Source organism: Tubulanus polymorphus, chromosome 11 (genome assembly GCF_964204645.1).
Source record: "Tubulanus polymorphus chromosome 11, tnTubPoly1.2, whole genome shotgun sequence".
NCBI classification, from domain to species: domain Eukaryota; kingdom Metazoa; phylum Nemertea; class Palaeonemertea; order Tubulaniformes; family Tubulanidae; genus Tubulanus; species Tubulanus polymorphus.
Window position 1 is genome coordinate 322,915 of NC_134035.1, and position 24,027 is coordinate 346,941.

Here is a 24,027-nt window from a genome sequence, read left to right on the forward strand (position 1 = left end):
TGGATAAGATCTAACTTTATTCTCCTGACCAACAAGGAGGTCTAAAATGATTGAAAAATTCAATAGGAAAGATTCAATATAGAAAAGGTGAGTGAACTCAAGAAACTCATGCGCCATCTATCAGTTTCCTCAGTCTACAGACTTCATTGGACCGGGTGCCGGTCTCTACCGTCACTTAGTTCTGACTGCAAATGGCAGGTGGCGCACAATTCGACAATTGAATGTATGTCCCTGCTTTCAAGATGGCGGCCGTTACAAGCACGATTCCACTTTTACATAATTAGAAGCCTCTCTTCACGAAGAAACCACCCAGAACAATCCTAAAACATTTCAAGACGAATGCACCGTTTGTTTAGTTTGTTCTAAATCAAACAACGAAAGCGTAGGATCGGTAGCTGCTCAGAGCGCTTACGAAACTCGCTGCACCTCGGTGTGTGCATTCTACAGTAGCTGTACCCGGAGCGTAGCGCGTGTGAAGCTGCGCATTCTACAGTATCAGCTGTCAAAACAAATCGAATTTGAGAGGAGACGTAAAAAATAAATAACTCACAGATCTGCGCGACTGTTAATCAGTTAATCGAAGGAATGGATGAGGAAAGTTTATCAGGTTTAGTCGAGGCACCAGAAAATGAAGTGTGTTCTCGATTAAAACAGTTTATATCGAAGGTAAGAACTTCTTCAGAAGAGTTTTTAAACGGAAGAAATCGAAGAACGACCCCATCAATCATCCCTGTCAGTCTAACTTGTCTTTAAAATGCCATATTCTCTATGATTAACTGTTTTTTATGTTTAAAGCACGCAAAGACTTTCACATTCCCAGATATGAGCAGGGATTCAAAAGAGGTATGTTTGTATCTATAATTTGTAGGTACGTTTTTTTTTAGAAAAATAATATAGATTTTTCATCCCTTGTTAACCCGGTGATGCGAGGTATTATAAGGTTAGCAAATTCATCTGAAGAAGTCTCACTCTTAATTCTACCGATGATAGGATCAATAGGAGACGGAGACTGAAACCACACCCTTCCTCATTCTCCGTAAAACTTTCTATATTTACAGAGATTTTTCTCAGCTCTCGCGGCTCTCCTCAGCGGCTCTCATTCTAACAGCTGTTACGCTCTATGTCTGGAATGTATACGTATCATCAGCCGAGATAAAACCGATCTGGATCGCCTAGCAACCGATCACATTCTAGATTTATTACTCGAGCATTCAGCGATTTCGTGTTACGCTTCGGAGGAAGTCGACGGAGCGAAATTAGAAAACGCCGATCAATCAGGTATTTTTGATTCGCTATAACTTCAAATCTTAACTGCCAACTATAGTTCCGGGTCTTGATTCAAAATTAAAATTCACATTAACTTTGGATCTGTGTCTCGAGTCAAAGTAAACTCAGTAATGTGGACCCTAGAATCAGTTGAACAGTTCACAGGCACTTGACACAAAAAGGATTTTGACCCCAGTATCCTAGGTACTATATATAAAAAGTCTTTATATAGTACCTGGATACTGGGGTCAAAATCTTTTTGTGTCAAGTCCCTGTGGAACAGTTGGTTAAGAGTTAGAAGTGACCCGGAAACAAAATTAACTTATTCGACTCCTAAAGAATTGACCTCACTGAACCTAGTGGTTGATGATGATATTTATTGTTATTGATATTTTCAGTAATGATTGAAGCTCAAAATGGATTGTGTAATATAATCTATAATTCGCGTAAAGCTCAGCGTTATTGCAGTCAGAGTAAATGTATTAACGGAATTGTACAACGTTTAAAAACTTACAAAGATCCGGACGTGAAATGGGAAATAAAGGTAAGCTAACTGTAAGCCTAGTCTCGGTAATCACCTACATTTTACTCGATTCTGATTTTGTTTTTTTTTTTTTAATCTTCAGTTCTATGATATGAAGATATTGTTTCTACTGACTGCTCTTTGCGCTGATATCAGGTAAACTATAAACTTAAACAAAATATTTGACTTAAATACTGAGTAAGAGTTTGCGAAATACAGTAGAATTACTCCAATTTCTCTTACTCATAATCTTTTGCTTTGAAAACTTCTGTATGTGGGGCATTTTTACCTACTTTAAAGAACTGGGGATTTTTTTACCTACATTCTTAAATCTACCAAGTTTATGATTGAAAGATCTACAGATGATTTCAAAGATGGATGAGCAATTGACTGGTTCAAATATTTATTTAATTCTATTTTGAAATAATGTTCATTTTCAGACCTAAATTACGTTTTGAGTTGCATGGTTTAACATATTTGATCGAAGTATTAGACTTGTGCGTTCGTGAAGCTGAAGATCTGATGAAACCGTTGGACGACAAAGACGCAGATTTATGTTCGGAAGTTTTAAAAGTGTTGTTTAATCTGACGCTATCCGTCGATAAAACTAAACCTAATAAACTCGATACGGTGAGTATTCATCAAACTTAAACTCATTGTTCATTCCTCATCATCCGGGTCATATAGAACTAAGATCATCTTAGACTGGTCTCAATTCTAAGCCATGACTGTACAACTGGTCCCTGGGCTTAGTTTAGATTTAGACCTGGAGTCAGTTGCTCAAAAGTTGGTTGAAGATAACCATTGGTTAGATAATATAGTAACAATGAACTTTTAATTGTCACTATGTCAACTATCCACTGGTTAACTCTAACCAACCTTTGAGCAACTGGCCCAAGTCCTGGTTTCATAGCCAATCTAACAACTTAAAACTAGTCTTCAGCTACACAACCACTATTTGACTGGATTCATGACCGTGTACACTGTGTATTCTTCTAATTGCCAGTTCTGACACCTTCAACTTTTATCGATCAATCACACATTTATATTTGTCTATCTCTAGGAAGAAGAAGCTCATTTCATGCGACTGGTTAGTGTTTTACATGATTTATTACTCATAGATACAGTTACCGCAGATAAACGCATTGATTTACAGAGGTAACACACACATCAGTTGAATATTCAAATACTCTACAACATCGTTGTTTGAGATATTTATACTTCGTCGTTGTATTTTCTAGTCACACGGTGAATTTGTTAACGAACATGCCTCGCGATTGTTACGAGGAATTATTGACGGTAGCAAACGAAGGCATCTCTACGGCGACCAACAATAAGGACGTCGAATACGATGGTAAAAACATGGAAGCCGTAATGATTCTGCTGGAATTTCTTTATATTCGCGTCGATTGCGTAAGTTCTCAATCACGATATAGAGATTATGTCAAACACTAATTTCTACCAAGTCTACTGGTGCTACTGGTTAAGGCCCTGATCTCTTCTTACTTTTCACAAAATTGCCGATAAGTCATCTGGAAAATTTCTAGTTATTTACCTGAAGTAGAAGCATCCTATCTGAAATATCAGTGAAGCAAGAATTATACTTGTTGGTAAATTGCTATTGCGAGTTGAAGATTGTAATCAGTATTTGTTTGTATTTATTTGTAGCCGAGTTCATCATTGATTGAGAATCTAACTCCGATTCTGCATTGTTTAGCCGAAGCTTGTCGAGCGAATCGTTACATTCGTAAATTCTGTCGTATGAAGGTTTTACCTCCGCTTAGAAGTGAAGTTAAAGCGTTACCGGAAGAGGGCAGCACTTTACGTAACAAGTAAGAAATTATTCTGAATAAAACGAGTTTCATTTATTACAGTGGACCCCTCGCTTTCCACTGGACCCCTCACTTTCCACTGGACCCTTAACTTTCCACTGGACCCCTCACTTTCCACTACTGGATCCCTCAAATTTTCTGACTGCACTTGATATGATGAGTATCTATCATTGCTCCGATTGCCTCAGATTGGAGTGAATCATGAAGTCTACTGTAGTTTGATGAATCTGTGATCAGTAGAGGCCAGTTTTATTGACTGGTATTAACTTGAAACCTGTGGGAATAACTTGAGTTAAAGATAATGCCAGTCTAGAGAACTGGCCCTAAGTGTTTATAGGATATTTATGCATACAACCTGGTCATTGCTATAGTTTATATTCAGTGATTGAAAGTTGATGGAGTGTTTTTTATTTTTTCACAGATTGTGCCGTCTGTTAACTAGTCCAATCACTGAAGTTAAAGAATTCACAGCTGATTTTCTGTTTGTCCTCTGTAAAGAAAGTGGTAAGTGTTTGAGTACAGGTCTGCCTTCAGTCTACTAGACTCAATTCAGCTACAGGCCGAGCCATCGGATAAATATGTTTGTTTATGTTATGTTGTTTAAGTTAAGCCAGTCAATAAATACCTTGTAAATACTATAACGATACAGTCAGCTATCTGCTAGTTAACTATAACCAACTTTTGAAGAACTGGCCACTGATTGAATCGGTTTAACTCGGAAATAGCTCTGTGAAGTTAAGCTTACTAAAATAATCTATCGAGTGATGTAAATAAAACCTGAATAATTGATGTATATTCTAGTTGCTCGTATGATAAAGTACACTGGTTACGGTAACAGCGCTGGTCTGTTGGCTCGAAAGGGTTTATTGTTAGAAGGTTCGTGTAGTAGTAATTTGGCGGAATATTCGAGTGATTCCGAGGAATCGGACACAGAAGAATACGCTCAACTCAGAGACATGTAAGTTTTATCAGTGGCACTACCTAGTGTCTCTTCATAAACTAACTTAAAAGTGTTATTCATTCTAAACCCAGTTAACGCAGCTACTTTACGAATCTTAAAAGTACAGTTAACTCTTGATTTTCTACTATTTTTGGTCCGATCCTTTTAGCAAGCATCAAGCATTAATAATTTTAGCGAAAAACGTAGGATTTTGCAGATAATTGTTGACCATAGTATTGAAAAAGATTTCATTATGATTAGATTAAGTTTTATAAGTGGAATTACCTAAGTCTCTTTATAAATTAGCTTAAAAGTACAGTTAACTCTTGATTATCTACAATTCTTTGGTCCGATACTTTCGAGCATTAAAAACTTAGGATTCTGGAGATAGTTAAAGGTTGACCTTAGTAGTGATGATGAATATAGATGTTGTTTATAGAGAGTACGATGTTGTATTGCAGGGTAAATCCTATAACTGGTCGTTGGGAAACGGATCCTGTGAATCCACTTGAAGGAATGTCTGATGAACAGAAAGAATATGAAGCAGTTCAATTGGCGAATATGATGGATAAACTTTGCTCGTTAGTATTATATTCTGTGGATCCAGTCGCACCAATTTTCAGTTAGAATTTCACTCTGGAAATTTTACCTTAATTTATTTTACCTGAGTAAAACTTGAGAGGGGGGTTTGAACCCCACACTACAGGCCTACAATGGAAGTGGGTCCTGTAATTGAGAATAACACTGTGCGTCTAGTTTCACTAAAACGATCAGCTCAATTTAAGATAAACTGAATAAATGAAGAAACCTAATTGAACTAATGTAAGATATTTTTGTGAACCTAGGCCGTCATACGGTGTAATGATGTAACTATACTCTCTGTGTCTACATTCATTGATATATATTTGTGTGTTGTATGTTTTTTCAGGGGAGGCGTAATACAACCTTGTTGTATCGGTGCAGATGGTAAACCACAACCGATAGAGAGCGTGTTACAACTAACTGAACGTTTCAATCAGCCTCCGACACACCCGCATCATCACCAGCAGCAGCAGCAAGATTCCGATTAACCCTTTTAACTCTATCCTAGTTTCCGCTTGTAATAATTAGTAATACATACCGGGTAATACATACCGGGTATGTACAGTGACACATCAGGCACAAAATATTATTGTTATTGAATTATTGTCGATGTTGATTAATTTTATTAAGAATATCGTTCGAATCAAATGAAACTAACATCTAGAAATATCTGGTTGAATTGCGCTGATCGAACTGAAATATCTTGTTGTCTGTATTTTATAATTTCAGGAGGGAGGGGGGTCGGTTACAACAATGCACTATACTTACGTAGTTCTTAAGAATCCAACAATGAAAGTATAACTTCTCTGGTTTTTTATCGCCATGGCTGAAGAACAATCGTCAAATATAAAATTGTGTAAAATGTCACCCATAATCGATGCAATCTACTACGTATTAATCAACATGTGAAATACATGTATTTGTATGCAGATAGTCATCCATGTTACATGTGATTTAAACATGTGGTTTTATCGATGTATGCGTGAGCTTTATAGCTTCTAGTCGTCACTTTGCATTTATAGACTGGATAAGATTCTACTTCATGCTTACCGCACGAGAGTCTCCGCATTGTATCTATTGTTTACAATTCACATGTTTATCGAAAATTCTTGAATTACTCCATTCATTTCTTAAATGAAATGTAAAGAATTTCTTATTACTTTTTTCGATGATATAGACTGAATTTGTTTATTTGTTCAGTAGACTTCACTCAGGGACCGTAAAAAATATGTCCGACTTGAGTGACATCTGAGTTGGTTGTTTTATATTTCTTGTCACTCACAACAAATATTTCCAAAAAACATTCGAGTTGAACGGTTATCTCTGAGTTAAACGGTTATCTCTGAGTTGAACGGTTATCTCTGAGTTGAACGGTTATCTCTGAGTTGAACAGTTATCTCTGAGTTGATCTGATCTGACCTGAGTGGAGTCTACTGTATAATGATATCAGTACGTCATCGATGTTAATCCACATTAATCCACGCGGGATCCACGTTAATCCACGCGGCCGGATATTCTATAAGTATTTGTAAATTCTTGTTGTTGATTATTGTTAATAGAGAATCATGAACAAATAGTTCTCATTATTCACATTGAATGCTCTTAATTCACTTTCAAGAAAAAGGTCAACTTCAACGACCAGCATGGGCCAGCAAGGGCCGGCTTGGGTTGATCAAAAGTTGGTTAGAGTTAAACAGTGGATAGTTGATATGGTGACAATTGTAATTTCATTGTTACTATGGTATATAACGGCCGGTTATCTTTAACCAACTTTTGAGCAACTGGCCCCAGCTTTACTTATCATCACTTCTTCCAATTTATGATCATCCATACTTCACTGGGACGTGCTCTGGACGTTTCAATTATCTTTGAAGTCTAGTTATTTTATGACCACCACTGCATAAAGCCCGGGTGGGTGGATTTGGGAATGATTTTGAAACCTTCAGCTACATATGTAATTTATTATTATGTTTAAGTAACTGCCTGGAAAGTTTTACAAGAAATCATTTTTATTTTCTTGAATACTCATCATGTCAAATATTATATCATAATGAATATTGTGTAAAATATTATATCGCTGTAGGTAAATTGATGTCAGTGTATTGAACATGTACATGTTATACTGAACATGTACATGTTGTACTACACATGTACATGTTATAATATGCATGTACATGTAATAAATATTTTAATAGAATATACCGTATTTTGTACCATTTGGAAGAAATCGGGCCATCTTTCGGGGAGTTCTTTCATCCCTCTCGTGAGATCCATCAAAATGAAATCAGAAACAATTCAGTTTTTTTTTAAACTGTTTCAACTATTTATTTTTAACAGAAATATATGTCATATATATATATATATATATTTATATATAGTCACAAACATTAGATATATCTATTGTAACATATGACAGTAATGTGTGCAACTCCTAAACTGCATAAACATGAAATAGTTGGCGATGTTGAATGGACAGCGTTGAGTACAGTCCAACTCATACGTCCAGTGTCTATAACAACGACGCATAAATACAACAGAAATTCAGGGATCTTTCTTTTACTCTCAGCTCTTGTGCGCGAGTTTAGAGTTTTTATAGAATGCATAATTATGTTTTATTTCTATAAAATGTTAGGGGCCAATCATGAAGTACGTTCCCGAACCCTTCTCTTCGCGCGTACGCTATTTTAAGCTAGACGGAAGTGGCAGATTTTTTAACATTCCTCGGTGTGAAAGCGGACGCACATACTTAACGAACGACCCCTTCGTAATGTTCAAGGTTGTATATTTCGAGGGGGCACGCAGTTTTACCCGGATACACTGCCCCCTAGTGAGTGAATATAAAACCGAATGATTTTAGTTTTATTGCTAAATTACATTTCAATGACGGCTCGGTATATTACAAAATATATAGAGACCTCGTGATGTCATAGGGGGATCTCGTGGAGACAGCCATTTGTCTTCGAAACTAACATCATACTTGTATGTGTGTGTATCAAGCGTTAAAACACCGGGTGAAAATCTTATCACAGATTATTTAAACACTGAACATACGATTAATTGGTTTATGCGTTATATACAGTGGGGACGAGGGAAGGTGAGAGACAAAGAGGGGACGATTAACTAACAACAATTAAACCAGCATACACGATGCCTGTTTTATATTCAAATAGCACATTAAGGTAGGTATGAATGCTCTGAACCGTGTTCAGATAAATTATAAAACAAATTGCGAGTTCTTTGGGCGCGGTAGGGATCCGATGATTCGGGAATCTGCAGCTATTTGCTTATCGAAATTTCAAATTAGTTAAAATCCTTACGTGGATCTTAGATACAATTAAATCTGATGTTTAAATCACACAGTAGAACTACTAACCATAGAGATATAAACAAGGGCTTGCTCACATGAGGGGGGGTGGGGCTGTAAATATACCAGGGATACCCGTAGGAACTATGCTACCCCTGAACTTATTATTCCCGAGACAATGCCGAATCATTAACATTTCTCTTGATGCGTTCATTTCGCCAAATTTTCATCACTTAAAATGTTTTTGATTGGCATTTAGAATTAGGTATTAGAAGTAATTGGTTGATGGATGTAGTGATTCAGTAACTAAATTCGTCTGTCCATTTTAATTGCACAATTAGACACACTTTAACGACTACACATTTGTATTTCGGCGCCTATCATAATTAATACAAATGTCTTGTTATTTTTCTTTTCGCTATTTACAAATATAATGTTTTTAACAAATGTATAATTTTACATGTATAATATATATTATATATATATATATATATAGAATATTTTTGTGCTCATGGTTTTTTAATACACACAACCCGCGGCGATCTCTCTATCAGCTGCCAGACACCAACCACACAGAAACAATACTTACAATTTCCATAAACAACAGACATTAAAACAGTTAAGGGTAAGGATACTTTCGATAAGATCGCACGGCGCGAGTCGTCCATACGCCGATCAAAACTAACCTCGGATATTGCTTGCTAGAATTCTAGGTGCGAGTACTAACTATCCATCCACTTAACATCGAAAGAGAAATATAATAATATCGGTCGCGCGTGAAGAGATAAAAGATTCAGACGTCGTCGTCGTTGGAGATTGCGCAATAATGAATATACAGTAAACAGATGACTAGAGGAGCGGAGACTAGAAATAATTCACGAATAAAGCGCACAATCATTAATTTCTATCAAATGCCGTCGCGTTAAATTAATATTACACACAATGTTTATTTGTGTGTGTGTGTGTGCTGCATGGAAGGGTAAGTCGTCATCGCCCCCGACGATGCGGGTCGACGCGGTTTAAAATGGTGACCAGTTATCGGTACTCGGCGAAATCATAGGAAGCTCTCTCTCAAACGTGCACAGGGCGCGATGTACGAATTCATACTGTTCATTATTCTGTACCATTCCTCCCCTGAAATAAATATAAATACGTGCGTTACTATCACACTAGCTGATTTAGGTTAATAAAAGTTCCCTCTATCCTAGAAATTTTAGAAAAGTGCCCTTTTTGCAAATATTATAGTTAAATTCAATAGGACTAACTGCCCTTTTTCGGGTTTCTCCCCCCCCCCCCCCAAGTTCAAATGCTAGGTACAGCCCTAATTGATTTGGAATCACTCTGTATCTAGTTGAATTCGATGAAATGTTTAAAACAGTTTTAATGTTAGCGAGTTCAGACAGCGAGTTTCCCGTATTATTGTAAGGTATAAAACTCACCGATCTATTCTCATTTGACACACAATACCGAGTACATCGACCATCTGTTCCTCTTTAAGTTGTTTAACTCCGATACTAATAGCTATAAAACAACCAGTACGTCCTATACCGGCGCTACAATGTACGACGACCGGACCTTTCGCTAATCGAGTCTCTAAACTATGACGCTCTATCTCGACATCGTGTACCATATCCAATATCTGTTTGGGCGTGTCGGGCGTCTTGTGGTCGGGCCATGACGTAAACCAGTAATGCATAACTGTATGTTCCTCATTTAAGTACTACATGAATTAAGAAAATAAAGGGATTTCATCGTAAATAGTGTAAGAGTATATTTAATGAGCTTTAGCTAGACATATAGTTCATATAGACTAATTACAAATATATCGTTCATTTATTCTTTCTCGGTTCAGAAGGAATTAGAATAGAAATAGAAGTGACTTCTTTTAGAGATTGGATCAACATCTATTGTCTTCATACCTGGGTATGATACCACAACTTGAAAGTAGTTACTTTCTCTTAATAGCTTAACTTCTCCAAAAAATAGCAAAAATACTCTCAAAATCTGAATATATAACCTGAATTTCATTTTCAATTAAATCAGTATTCAATGTCAGATTACTCTCAATTTTGATGGAAACTTCTACAATTCAAGATATCAGGTACCTAGATCTGGAGTATGTGTGGCAACAGATAGTGGGTTGGGTGTGTTGAAATATTCAGTCATTAAAATGGACATTGCAATGGACATTTCAGGGATTCTAACATAGGGTAAGACTGAAATTAGTAGTTATACCTTTACACTTAGCTGCCTAATCTCATAACCATCTTTTTGAGTGCTCGATGAAATTCGAACTTCTATATCTCCGAATTTCGATTGTTCACCCGGTTCTGGTAGATAGTTTTCACATTTTTGCTGAAATTATAAGTAGATAATTGAACTCCGTGTTTAGATAGAGGCAGCCGGCCAATGTCTCTGAGATGCGAACGTACTTTATTTTTTTCCTGCAGTTTTGTGATCATCACGATACAAGGTACTTTCTCCTGCCAGATCAGTCTCCAGAAATCAATAACGGTGTGTGACATAGGACCTTGTGTAGCGATGTAAGCCTTATGTTCCCCTGCATAGCCCTAAAACAAATATAGACATCAATTAGCCTCACTAGGGTTTATATATATATACAAGGTGGCCACATGACTAATCCCTGACTATTGCCTGACATGCACATTGAGGCTGAATGATACTGCGGCAGTTGAGGCTGAATGATACTGCGGCAGTTGAGTATGGAATACTTTACCCTAATGAAGTTAGCGTTTATATATGTAGTCATTATATCACTGTCTATTTCTGCTAATTTCACTCTAGAATGCTCATCTAAAATAACACAAAATTCATACAATCTCCAGCAACCAGTTCCAGTTGCTGCGAGTAGAAATTTGACTCTTAAACAAGATTAAGATAATTTGAGTTCTGCAGTAATTAGAAATGAAACTTACTAGGTAATATAGTTTTATATCTATTCTTCATACCAGAACCAGGTATTTCGACCCTATCCGGGTGATTCATCGGAATATCCTGAAATGTTCATGGAAATGGACTTAAATATCCTCATACAACGCCATCTACCGGGTAGAAACGACACTACCGATTACCTACCCAAAACTCGTCACATAAAGCCTTTACATTTTTTAGACATTTTCGTAGTTGTTTCCGCGACATTCTGTTACCAGCTGATAGTAAATATTCTCTGGAGGGACTGAAAATAACATCATTTACAAATATGTGAGTAAAATGATACCAGGTCGGGGGAGAGTGAGGAACTTACAAACCTTTCTTTAGGTGGAGATCCGTTCTTTATCGGTTCTACCATGGAAGTGAGGTCTATAGTTAATGAAGCACTCGAACCACGACGACTACAACAAATATAAATATGCAATAAATCAGCGTGAGAGATTAAACAACAGACTGTACCCAAACTCAGTTGGGATGACTGTAAATATTTCACTCATTTCACAACCAGGGTATGTGAAGGCTTCCTAAGATAATTTCTAATAAATTTCACGCTGACTCTGAAGTGGTTTTGTTCAGAGTTTACCGGTACCGAGTTAGAATAAGTGTAGTGTATATAATTCATTTTCATCATTATGTCATCCAAGAATGTTGTACAATATAGGAATTCACATAGTTTTTATATACATAAGATGAGGGACACAGCGTACTTATACGTATTATTCATCGCATACCTTTCTAGAAGTCCTTTAGGTCGAATGCGTAGAGGTGTTTGTGCAGGTACGTTAGTTATACAGCTATGACTGATAAAATGAGGGTCCGATTCGGGCTGTACGTTTGTGACCTTGTAAATATCGGGTTTCGTCACGGGGTATAAACATATCGTCTGTTTCACCGGTGCAATTTCTTTCACTTTCTTTTTCTTGTGATATTTCACGCAGCAACAAATCTTTAATGAGTAAACATGAAAATTGTGCGATTGCCTCTGACCTATAGTAGAAGTTCTGTGTTTGGGTGTGAGGCAGCGAGTGAATTACGGGGGAGTTGAAGCGATGCCGGATCATCGTTATGTGAAATGGAGTAGGAAAATTTTTCTAAATATTTTGTCATGCAGATATCATGGAATAATCCCAGGTCATTGACTCGATCGCAAGCGCCGTCTACTGTCTAGTAGAAGAGTCAAGAGAATTGAGATCTAATAGAAATCTTATAGCAATCAGTGGCGTTGGAACCATAGCGACTGCAGCGGCCAAAACCGCGGCAATAATTTACCGAATGACATTTTTTTTTCTTTGAATACCACGTTTTTGAAGAAATTAAGTCAATTCACCGCGGCAATATTGAGAATCTGTCCAAAATCTGCATTTGGCCGCAGCAATAAAACATTGCTTCCAACGCGCCTGGCAATATTATAACAATGTGGTGGTTGTACGATACTGGGCCCAGTTTCAGGTGAGGGTTTAACTGAAATTTCAGTACTATTCCTTACTTTCGTTACCGTTTTCAGCTTGAAACTGAATTCACTGCTAATGAATAATACTCACAATTGCTAGAATAATGATGACACTGAGTAAAACGATTCCACCAATAATATAAGGTATATACGGAGTCAGGAATCCTAACCGATATGTATGAACTGGTTCAACCTGTCAAATAAACATACATACATACATATTAATACAACAATTCTGTATAAAGATTATTTCATCGTTTAAGTCATCTACATTTCTTTATCTCTATTTGGGGCCGGTTGCTGGAAAGTTGGTTCAAGATAACCGATATGTACCGTAGTAACAATGAGCTTTTAATTGTCACTATGTCAACTATCAACAGATAAACTCAAAAAAACTTTTCAGCAACTTATGCGTAAGTCGGATAAAGTCTTCATCATCATTGACTTAAGCTATATCCTAGTTTCACTACACTGATACAACCGATTCCCGCCAACAGCTGCCGCTCGGTACTAACCTTCTGACTGGATGTTTCTAGATTAATTTCATTATTTCTAAGAAACGCGGCTGGTCGTCGTACAGCACTGATGAGATCAACTGTCTCTTTATCATTATTAGTATAATGATGATCTATATACATCTCCGTACAGTGTGCTAGAGACTCCTCTTAACACCTGAAATAATACATCATTAAATCAATCGACAACAAACACAATATCCGATGAATAATCAAGAGGAATCACGCAATAATTCAGCAAAAATATGAACAGTTCATGAAAAGAAATGTATATAGGCCTATATATATATATATGAGGGATGTTTCGGCTAAATACTATTAGCCATCATCAGCCATCATCAGTACGCCTGATGATCACTTATAATTATAAGCTGAAATCTCCCTCAAATACATACATTTCTATTCAGGAACTGTTCTTGCTTTGGTTGAATTATTGTGGGATTACTCTTGGTTATACACCATTGATTACCGCTACACAACCAGGGCAGTCATTTTTATTTCATCGGGGAACTGTTTGACACATCATCTAACTATCTCATCTAACTATCTATACAGTGTTATAGTTATAAGTCTATTTCATTTAATTGTAACAATTTTCTTAAATCAAACACAAGCGGAACTTAATCATTTTGCTTTTTTCATACAAAACCCCCTAAACCATCCGTGCTACTGGCCTGATCTCGTGTTAGTTAGTACTGCATTTTCAAATCAAAATGTGTCATTTGATAGAGGGGTATAGACAGAGGCTGCGTATTGAAGTATCATTACTCTACCTGTTTCACTACATGGTGTTTTGTAACATTTTCACTTCGTCAATCGTATCATATAATAATAGTTTCTAGATTCTTACAACATCCATTGCTCCTAATCCTAAATACAACTTCTGCAGAACCCAATCTGGAAATACAGAAATTGAGACTATTTCAGATATAATGCTGTGGTGAAACTGAGGAGGTTAGATGAGGAGACAGTGGTTCCTCGAAGGAGGAGGTCACATAGTGGAAACTGAGGAGGTTAGATGAGGAGACAGTGGTTCCTCGAAGGAGGAGGTCACATAGTGGAAACTGAGGAGGTTAGATGAGGAGACAGTGGTTCCTTGAAGGAGGAGGTCACATAGTGGAAACTGAGGAGGTTAGATGAGGAGACAGTGGTTCCTCGAAGGAGGAGGTCACATAGTGGAAACTGAGGAGGTTAGATGAGGAGACAGTGGTTCCTCGAAGGAGGAGGTCACATAGTGGAAACTGAGGAGGTTAGATGAGGAGACAGTGGTTCCTCGAAGGAGGAGGTCACATAGTGGAAACTGAGGAGGTTAGATGAGGAGACAGTGGTATCTTGAAGGAGGAGGTCACATAGTGGAAACTGAGGAGGTTAGATGAGGAGACAGTGGTTCCTCGAAGGAGGAGGTCACATAGTGGAAACTGAGGAGGTTAGATGAGGAGACAGTGGTTCCTCGAAGGAGGAGGTCACATAGTGGAAACTGAGGAAGCTTAGACAATGTCATTATCAGCCAATCAGAACTCCTGTTTTATTTTAACGCAGGATTTTCCATTATAGTTTATCTGTGAAATTTGCCTCACCGATTGTAGGCCTACAACAGGCAATCTGATTGGTGCGGCAAATCTGCGCACCCGGCCTAGTGTGAGTCTTACTGTGGCTACTGAGTCTAGCGATGCCATCAGGTTCAAATCCTTGCCGAGGGAGGATGGTAGTGGAGTAGAGATTTATTAGAGAATCTCAGATCTAGGCCTAGAATAGAATCTACACTAGTTATAGAAGCCTTAGTGTAGAGGGGTTGTACTGTGGGGCGAATCTATAAGCCCAACGCACGCGACATAGGTAACAAAAACATTTTTTCAAGCATTACTCTATGTGTTTATAAGTAAATTTGTTTTAGGAAACAATGTCATGATGTTTCTGAGATCAAATGAGAGACGAAAACCTGTTTGATTCCGTTTCTTTATGTTTCCGTGTTTCCATATCGCGTGTATTGGGCTTTAAAAACTTGTAGGAGGAATGACAGGATGAGGGAAACGCAGGGAGCATTCAAACTATTTACAAAAACAACAAATAAAAAAACAAACACATTGCACTGTCACCGAATCCAAATCAATCAATCAACACTTCTGATTGACTGTCAATCAATTATTCAAATACACCCAGCAAGCATCGACCTAATCAGCTATATTTCTAATTGTAATAATCACCTATAAAACATGTGTAATATTCATAATCGTGTTTTGTTATGAACTATTTTCAGTAAAGCCCATCCTTTCATCAGTCAATCTATTATTGTGCTGTATTTCTGTAGAATTAGCAGCGCACGACGTAATTAGACTTAAAAGTGAAATCAGATACTGAACCGACAGAGCGTAACGAACGACTCGCGTGCCGCTTGTCAAAAGCCAGAATGATTTACTGAAACGACAAAGCGTAACCGACTGGTTTAACGTGCACTTGGTGAGCTTCCTGGTCGTCCCACTTCGGTGCACATAAATTCACTCCTTTGAGGCAGTCATGAAGTTCAATTTCAGCTTTTAAAGCTCAAAGGAAAATAACTAAAAGTTTTAGTTATTTCAAAAATGTTTAGCCGGTAAGAACAAGGTCAATATGACGGACACAAGCAAGATTTGGGTGCAGGTAGGTGGCCGTAGGATTTTCAACGCCAATGCGTAAATCAAAATTATCGCTTAAAATACTGAGCTCTATTAAAAAGCTGCTCAAAGATTCTACGTTTGTTGAACGCTTTTTTATTACTCGCATGCCGCAGAAAGTGTCATATCAACCTCTACCGTCAAGTGCTGCCAAATAGCAGTGTCAGTGAAAATGTGTGGACTCCAGTTACTTATCAGAAATTATTGAAACATGAAACATGAAGCTAGGTCAATAAGCAATTTCTTTTTATGAATGACTTTAAGAAAACTGGAAAAAGAGAAACATCTGTACCGGTATCGTACCGGTACATTTTTTTTGCCATTATGAGAATGCCGGTTTGCTAGCGTATCTCTTTAACTCCCGTATTGCTCGGGTTAGTTTTACTACCAACGGGTGGCGCTGTATGTAAATTTCACATAAATCAACGACTTTCGGCTATCAGCGGTACTTAAGACCACTTGAAAACATCATAGTCAATTACGGTAGTAGTGAAAATAAAAAGATACAGTACAAAGATACAGTACGGTGTACAGTTAAGGACATGATTCCATAGCACCCATACTAGAGACATTTTATTCAGACAAGGACTATTAGTTAAACATAATCTTCATCACTTTTTCAGCAATTAATGATCTGTTGAATTAATTAGTAATTCGGTCTTTCGGTGGTTCGAGATAAAATGTCCGCAAAATAAGAACCTAACGAACCAGGGCTGACCACAAATTGCCCAACATAAATTTTCGAAACGACACAATCCAATCATGTTTGGTATCAAATGTGGCTCGGACCATGGTCTATTAACTGACCACTGCATGACCAGTACCATATATAGTAAATTATTTGTTTTGCAAACAATCAAGTTGTTTGGTGTCAAATAACTAGAAATGATGTGGGCATTAATCTAAAAATTGTTTAACTGACCAATACTTGACCAGTACTGACCAGTTATCAGTGCTAACCATAACCCCCCATAAGTAATTTATATGTTTAGTAAAGCCATAAAATCGTGTTTGGGCGTCGAGCGACTAAATATGGCGCGGGCTATGATCTAACAACTATTTAACTGACCAATTTTTTTACCAATACTGACCTTTAAGTAATTTGTCTATTTTAGAAGCAACACAGTCGTGTTTGGTATCTAATAATTAGATATTGTGTGGGCTTTCATCTAACAACACTATTCCAACTGACCAAATCTTGACCAATACTGAACACATAGCTATATTTATCTGTTTCAGAAACAACTTAGTCGTATCTGGTATCAAATGATTTCATTTGGCCTGAACGTAAATATAACAGCTCTTCTAGATGCATAAGCTACACAAGTACTCTCTAATTACCGGTTAAATGTTTTTAGAAATGACACGGGGTTTTGCCTGAACCCTTCGTTAGAACTACTAGCTCTTATATTTAAATTTGTCGCTTGAAAAGTCTTGTCAGATTTTTATAGTAGGTAGCGAGCTAACTTTGGAATTTCCTACTAAAGTCTATCCCAGTGGTTATGATCGCGGTGCATCAAACAGTTCATATCATCGCAGATCTGGAACCCTGTGGTTTCTATGTGCTCAACCCTGCAAGTAACTGAGGTCAGGCAACTGCTACATTCAAGAGTGAATAACACTAAAGTTTTCCCATCCTGGTCATTCACTTCTCTTTATTCCTCTAGATTTGGTTTTTTCTTGTATATTCTCAAAAGTGCTGCCAAATAGCAGTGAAAACGTGTGGACTCCAGTCAGGTCCAGGCTTCTACTTATCAGAAATTATTGAAACATGAAACATGAAGCTAGGTCAATAAGCAATTTCTTTTTATGAATGACTTTAAGAAAACTGGAAAAAGAGAAACATCTGTACCGGTATCGTACCGGTACATTTTTTTGCCATTATGAGAATGCCGGTTTGCTAGCGTATCTCTTTAACACCCGTATTGCTCGGGTTAGTTTTACTACCAACGGGTGGCGCTGTATGTAAATTTCACATAAATCAACGACTTTCGGCTATTAGCGGTACTTAAGACCACTTGAAAACATCATAGTCAATTACGGTAGTAGTGAAAATAAAAAGGTACAGTACAAAGATACAGTACGGTGTACAGTTAAGGACATGATTCCATAGCACCCATACTAGAGACATTTTATTCAGACAAGGACTATTAGTTAAACATAATCTTCATCACTTTTTCAGCAATTAATGATCTGTTGAATTAATTAGTAATTCAGTCTTTCGGTGGTTCGAGATAAAATGCCCGCAAAATAAGAACCTAACGAACCAGGACTGACCACAAATTGCCCAACATAAATTTTCGAAACGACACAATCCAATCATGTTTGGTATCAAATGTGGCTCGGACCATGGTCTATTAACTGACCACTGCATGACCAGTACCATATATAGTAAATTATTTGTTTTGCAAACAATCAAGTTGTTTGGTGTCAAATAACTAGAAATGATGTGGGCATTAATCTAAAAATTGTTTAACTGACCAATACTTGACCAGTACTGACCAGTTATCAGTGCTAACCATAACCCCCCATAAGTAATTTATATGTTTAGTAAAGCCATAAAATCGTGTTTGGGCGTCGAGCGACTAAATATGGCGCGGGCTATGATCTAACAACTATTTAACTGACCAATTTTTTTACCAATACTGACCTTTAAGTAATTTGTCTATTTTAGAAGCAACACAGTCGTGTTTGGTATCTAATAATTAGATATTGTGTGGGCTTTCATCTAACAACACTATTCCAACTGACCAAATCTTGACCAATACTGAACACATAGCTATATTTATCTGTTTCAGAAACAACTTAGTCGTATCTGGTATCAAATGATTTCATTTGGCCTGAACGTAAATATAACATCTCTTCTAGATGTATAAGCTACACAAGTACTCTCTAATTACCGGTTAAATGTTTTTAGAAATGACACGGGGTTTTGCCTGAACCCTTCGTTAGAACTACTAGCTCTTATATTTAAATTTGTCGCTTGAAAAGTCTTGTCAGATTTTTATAGTAGGTAGCGAGCTAACTTTGGAATTTCCTACTAAAGTCTATCCCAGTGGTTATGATCGCGGTGCATCAAACAGTTCATATCATCGCAGATCTGGAACCCTGTGGTTTCTATGTGCTCAACCCTGCAAGTAACTGAGGTCAGGCAACTACTACATTCAAGAGTGAATAACACTAAAGTTTTCCCATCCTGGTCATTCACTTCTCTTTATTCCTCTAGATTTGGTTTTTTCTTGTATATTCTCAAAAGTGCTGCCAAATAGCAGTGAAAACGTGTGGACTCCAGTCAGGTCCAGGCTTCTACTTATCAGAAATTATTGAAACATGAAACATGAAGCTAGGTCAATAAGCAATTTCTTTTTATGAATGACTTTAAGAAAACTGGAAAAAGAGAAACATCTGTACCGGTATCGTACCGGTACATTTTTTTGCCATTATGAGAATGCCGGTTTGCTAGCGTATCTCTTTAACACCCGTATTGCTCGGGTTAGTTTTACTACCAACGGGTGGCGCTGTATGTAAATTTCACATAAATCAACGACTTTCGGCTATTAGCGGTACTTAAGACCACTTGAAAACATCATAGTCAATTACGGTAGTAGTGAAAATAAAAAGGTACAGTACAAAGATACAGTACGGTGTACAGTTAAGGACATGATTCCATAGCACCCATACTAGAGACATTTTATTCAGACAAGGACTATTAGTTAAACATAATCTTCATCACTTTTTCAGCAATTAATGATCTGTTGAATTAATTAGTAATTCAGTCTTTCGGTGGTTCGAGATAAAATGCCCGCAAAATAAGAACCTAACGAACCAGGACTGACCACAAATTGCCCAACATAAATTTTCGAAACGACACAATCCAATCATGTTTGGTATCAAATGTGGCTCGGACCATGGTCTATTAACTGACCACTGCATGACCAGTACCATATATAGTAAATTATTTGTTTTGCAAACAATCAAGTTGTTTGGTGTCAAATAACTAGAAATGATGTGGGCATTAATCTAAAAATTGTTTAACTGACCAATACTTGACCAGTACTGACCAGTTATCAGTGCTAACCATAACCCCCCATAAGTAATTTATATGTTTAGTAAAGCCATAAAATCGTGTTTGGGCGTCGAGCGACTAAATATGGCGCGGGCTATGATCTAACAACTATTTAACTGACCAATTTTTTTACCAATACTGACCTTTAAGTAATTTGTCTATTTTAGAAGCAACACAGTCGTGTTTGGTATCTAATAATTAGATATTGTGTGGGCTTTCATCTAACAACACTATTCCAACTGACCAAATCTTGACCAATACTGAACACATAGCTATATTTATCTGTTTCAGAAACAACTTAGTCGTATCTGGTATCAAATGATTTCATTTGGCCTGAACGTAAATATAACATCTCTTCTAGATGTATAAGCTACACAAGTACTCTCTAATTACCGGTTAAATGTTTTTAGAAATGACACGGGGTTTTGCCTGAACCCTTCGTTAGAACTACTAGCTCTTATATTTAAATTTGTCGCTTGAAAAGTCTTGTCAGATTTTTATAGTAGGTAGCGAGCTAACTTTGGAATTTCCTACTAAAGTCTATCCCAGTGGTTATGATCGCGGTGCATCAAACAGTTCATATCATCGCAGATCTGGAACCCTGTGGTTTCTATGTGCTCAACCCTGCAAGTAACTGAGGTCAGGCAACTACTACATTCAAGAGTGAATAACACTAAAGTTTTCCCATCCTGGTCATTCACTTCTCTTTATTCCTCTAGATTTGGTTTTTTCTTGTATATTCTCAAAAGTGCTGCCAAATAGCAGTGAAAACGTGTGGACTCCAGTCAGGTCCAGGCTTCTACTTATCAGAAATTATTGAAACATGAAACATGAAGCTAGGTCAATAAGCAATTTCTTTTTATGAATGACTTTAAGAAAACTGGAAAAAGAGAAACATCTGTACCGGTATCGTACCGGTACATTTTTTTGCCATTATGAGAATGCCGGTTTGCTAGCGTATCTCTTTAACACCCGTATTGCTCGGGTTAGTTTTACTACCAACGGGTGGCGCTGTATGTAAATTTCACATAAATCAACGACTTTCGGCTATTAGCGGTACTTAAGACCACTTGAAAACATCATAGTCAATTACGGTAGTAGTGAAAATAAAAAGGTACAGTACAAAGATACAGTACGGTGTACAGTTAAGGACATGATTCCATAGCACCCATACTAGAGACATTTTATTCAGACAAGGACTATTAGTTAAACATAATCTTCATCACTTTTTCAGCAATTAATGATCTGTTGAATTAATTAGTAATTCAGTCTTTCGGTGGTTCGAGATAAAATGCCCGCAAAATAAGAACCTAACGAACCAGGACTGACCACAAATTGCCCAACATAAATTTTCGAAACGACACAATCCAATCATGTTTGGTATCAAATGTGGCTCGGACCATGGTCTATTAACTGACCACTGCATGACCAGTACCATATATAGTAAATTATTTGTTTTGCAAACAATCAAGTTGTTTGGTGTCAAATAACTAGAAATGATGTGGGCATTAATCTAAAAATTGTTTAACTGACCAATACTTGACCAGTACTGACCAGTTATCAGTGCTAACCATAACCCCCCATAAGTAATTTATATGTTTAGTAAAGCCATAAAATCGTGTTTGGGCGTCGAGCGACTAAATATGGCGCGGGCTATGATCTCACAACTATTTAACTGACCTATTTTTTACCAATACTGACTAATACTTTAAGTAATTTGTCTATTTTAGAAGCAACGCAGTCGTGTTTGGTGTCTAATAATTAGATATTGTGTGGGCTTTCATCTAACAACACTATTCCAACTGACCAAATCTTGACCAATACTGACCACATAGCTATATTTATCTGTTTCAGAAACAACTTAGTCGTGTCTGGTATCAAATGATTTCATTTGGCCTGAACGTAAATATAACATCTCTTTTACATGTAAGCTACACAAGTTCTCTCTAATTACCGGTTAAATGTTTTTAGAAATGACACGGGGTTTTGCCTGAACCCTTCGTTAGTACTACTAGCTCTTATATTTAAATTTGTCGCTTGAAAAGTCTTGTCAGATTTTTATAGTAGGTAGCGAGCTAACTTTGGAATTTCCTACTAAATGCAAAATATTTATCTCGTGGGGTTTTGAACGAACTATGTTGCGCTTTGTAACGTGCGCATTTGAGCCTGTAACGTGCACATTTCACTCGCGTGAACGTGCGTATCGGTACCATTATGCGAGACTTGTTCAAACTGAACATTAAAGAAGATATTATATCATATCATATATATGAATATAGAAGGAATGATAATGTAGTAGTTTCGTAGCTGCTGTCCACTGACCACAGATCAAAGTTAATCGCCTGATATGAAGTATATATTGTTATAGGGATGTAGTAGTTCAGCGAGAATTCAAACTTATGGGTAATTCTGAGTGATCACTCAAAATTACCCATAAGTTTACGCTGACCAATAGAGAAAGCTGTAAGGCCTAAGAAAAGATGCATTAAGTATAACGTATCTTTCAATATAATGAAGAAGTATTCAATTGGCCATCTGATCACAACAATAGTGACTTGTCTTATTGAAGCAATTGTAAAATACCGGAGAGTTAATTGGAGAACCCTGAATTCAAAACAATTCCACACTCAATCGTTTACTTTGAAAACACAATTTACAATTTGTGGACATGCATTTTTTCTGCACGAAAAGCATAAAGTATATTAAATTTGCTTGTAAAAATTTGAAGTTCTCGGGGAAGATTTTTGGCCTAACCTGTGAACACGTCCTTGATATATTTTCTTCATATAAGACCGACCCTTGAAATAATGCTGAGAGTTTCGAGGAAAATTGTGGTAGGATGTAAACTTAGGCCGCTTCGTATCCGTGGAAGGTTGCTAATTATTGATTCTATACACAATAATCATAAGTACGTAACATGAGACTCGATAGAATATCGTTTTTCAATCATACGTACACGAATTATCGCGTTATAAAGATAAATGGTACTTTAATATACTTGTTAAGTCTTATAATGTTTATTTCTTTAGAAGTACAAATCAAGAGTGGATCTGCAGGCCACCTGAGACTTCCACGATCTAAGGTCAGTTGCCAAAAGTTAGTAAGTTTACCAGTGGATAGTTAACATTAATAATGACAATTAAAACTTCATTGCTAAAATAACTTTGTACTTGTAAAATAGTCACACTCAAATGCGGAGAATCGATAATACGATAATACGATACGAAAACTCACTGTGTTCAAACAAATTCAAAAAGATGACCTCTAGTGAGAAATTGAACGTTGTGTCGTAATGTTCTAATGATAAAACTTGGTTTGAAATTTGAAATGTGTACATAGTGGATCTTGTTCATATTAACAGTGTATTTGGCCATGTATCATATTGTATAATGGTTAATCTAAACTAACTGGTCCCAGAGTTGTATCCTTAATTCCTGTAATAGAGGATGCAATCTTTTTGTGGCAAACAGTACAAATACCTAGAAAAGGCAACGATAGTGCATTGGCAAACTTTAAGCAAGCGTACATTGGTTTGTTTAGGTTTTTCGTTGGGAAAATTAATGTTTAATCATTATTGAAATATCCGAGGCGAGCTTTTCCAGGAATTTACAAAGTTGAGCTTTACACAAGGAATGCTTTTGTAGTCCGATATCCGTGATTACCTCTGGCGTGGAGAGATACAATCTAAAACGTAGAGTCAAATATTTTACCACAATTTTCTATGATTAGTAAAAAGATTGAGTACCGGTAATAGACATAAACATGCAAACAGTAATATCTGAATTCCACTCCATTTCAAACTCATCTTTACACAAACTCCAACTTGTTGAACAGTTCAAAATCGCGTGGTTTGCATTATTGCGATAGCTAAAATTAGGGACCACGATACTTGCTCATCTACACTGGCTACCAATTTAACAAAGGATTGAATTTGTGTGTTTGATGT

At 36.9% G+C, this 24,027-nt stretch overlaps 2 protein-coding genes across 3 annotated transcripts; one reads left to right on the forward strand and one right to left on the reverse strand.

The window, feature by feature from the left end:
• The first annotated feature begins 233 nt into the window (after positions 1–233).
• LOC141912609 (chaperone Ric-8A-like) lies at positions 234–7,240 on the forward strand. Of its 2 annotated transcripts, none has more exons than XM_074803904.1 (13): positions 234–666; positions 796–843; positions 1,059–1,278; positions 1,665–1,810; positions 1,893–1,945; positions 2,230–2,419; positions 2,853–2,947; positions 3,031–3,202; positions 3,458–3,621; positions 4,043–4,125; positions 4,423–4,579; positions 5,005–5,142; positions 5,490–7,240. In XM_074803904.1, the coding sequence occupies exons 1-13, from the start codon at positions 586–588 to the stop codon at positions 5,629–5,631; spliced, it is 1,689 nt and encodes a 562-aa protein (XP_074660005.1). In that variant the 5' UTR covers positions 234–585; the 3' UTR covers positions 5,632–7,240. The 2 variants fall into 2 exon arrangements, with proteins under 2 accessions (XP_074660005.1, XP_074660004.1); XM_074803903.1 differs by having other exon boundaries at positions 5,023–5,142.
• Positions 7,241–7,547: 307 nt separating this feature from the next.
• Positions 7,548–15,645, reverse strand: LOC141912510 (tyrosine-protein phosphatase non-receptor type 7-like). The gene is made up of 13 exons (XM_074803754.1): positions 15,569–15,645; positions 14,138–14,261; positions 13,365–13,521; positions 12,941–13,042; positions 12,131–12,345; positions 11,717–11,800; positions 11,544–11,643; positions 11,384–11,462; positions 11,185–11,261; positions 10,880–11,017; positions 10,683–10,802; positions 9,887–10,167; positions 7,548–9,581 (listed from the first exon to the last, which is right to left on the reverse strand). The coding sequence occupies exons 3-13, from the start codon at positions 13,485–13,487 to the stop codon at positions 9,467–9,469; spliced, it is 1,434 nt and encodes a 477-aa protein (XP_074659855.1). The 5' UTR covers positions 13,488–13,521; positions 14,138–14,261; positions 15,569–15,645; the 3' UTR covers positions 7,548–9,466.
• Between the last annotated feature and the right edge of the window lie 8,382 nt (positions 15,646–24,027).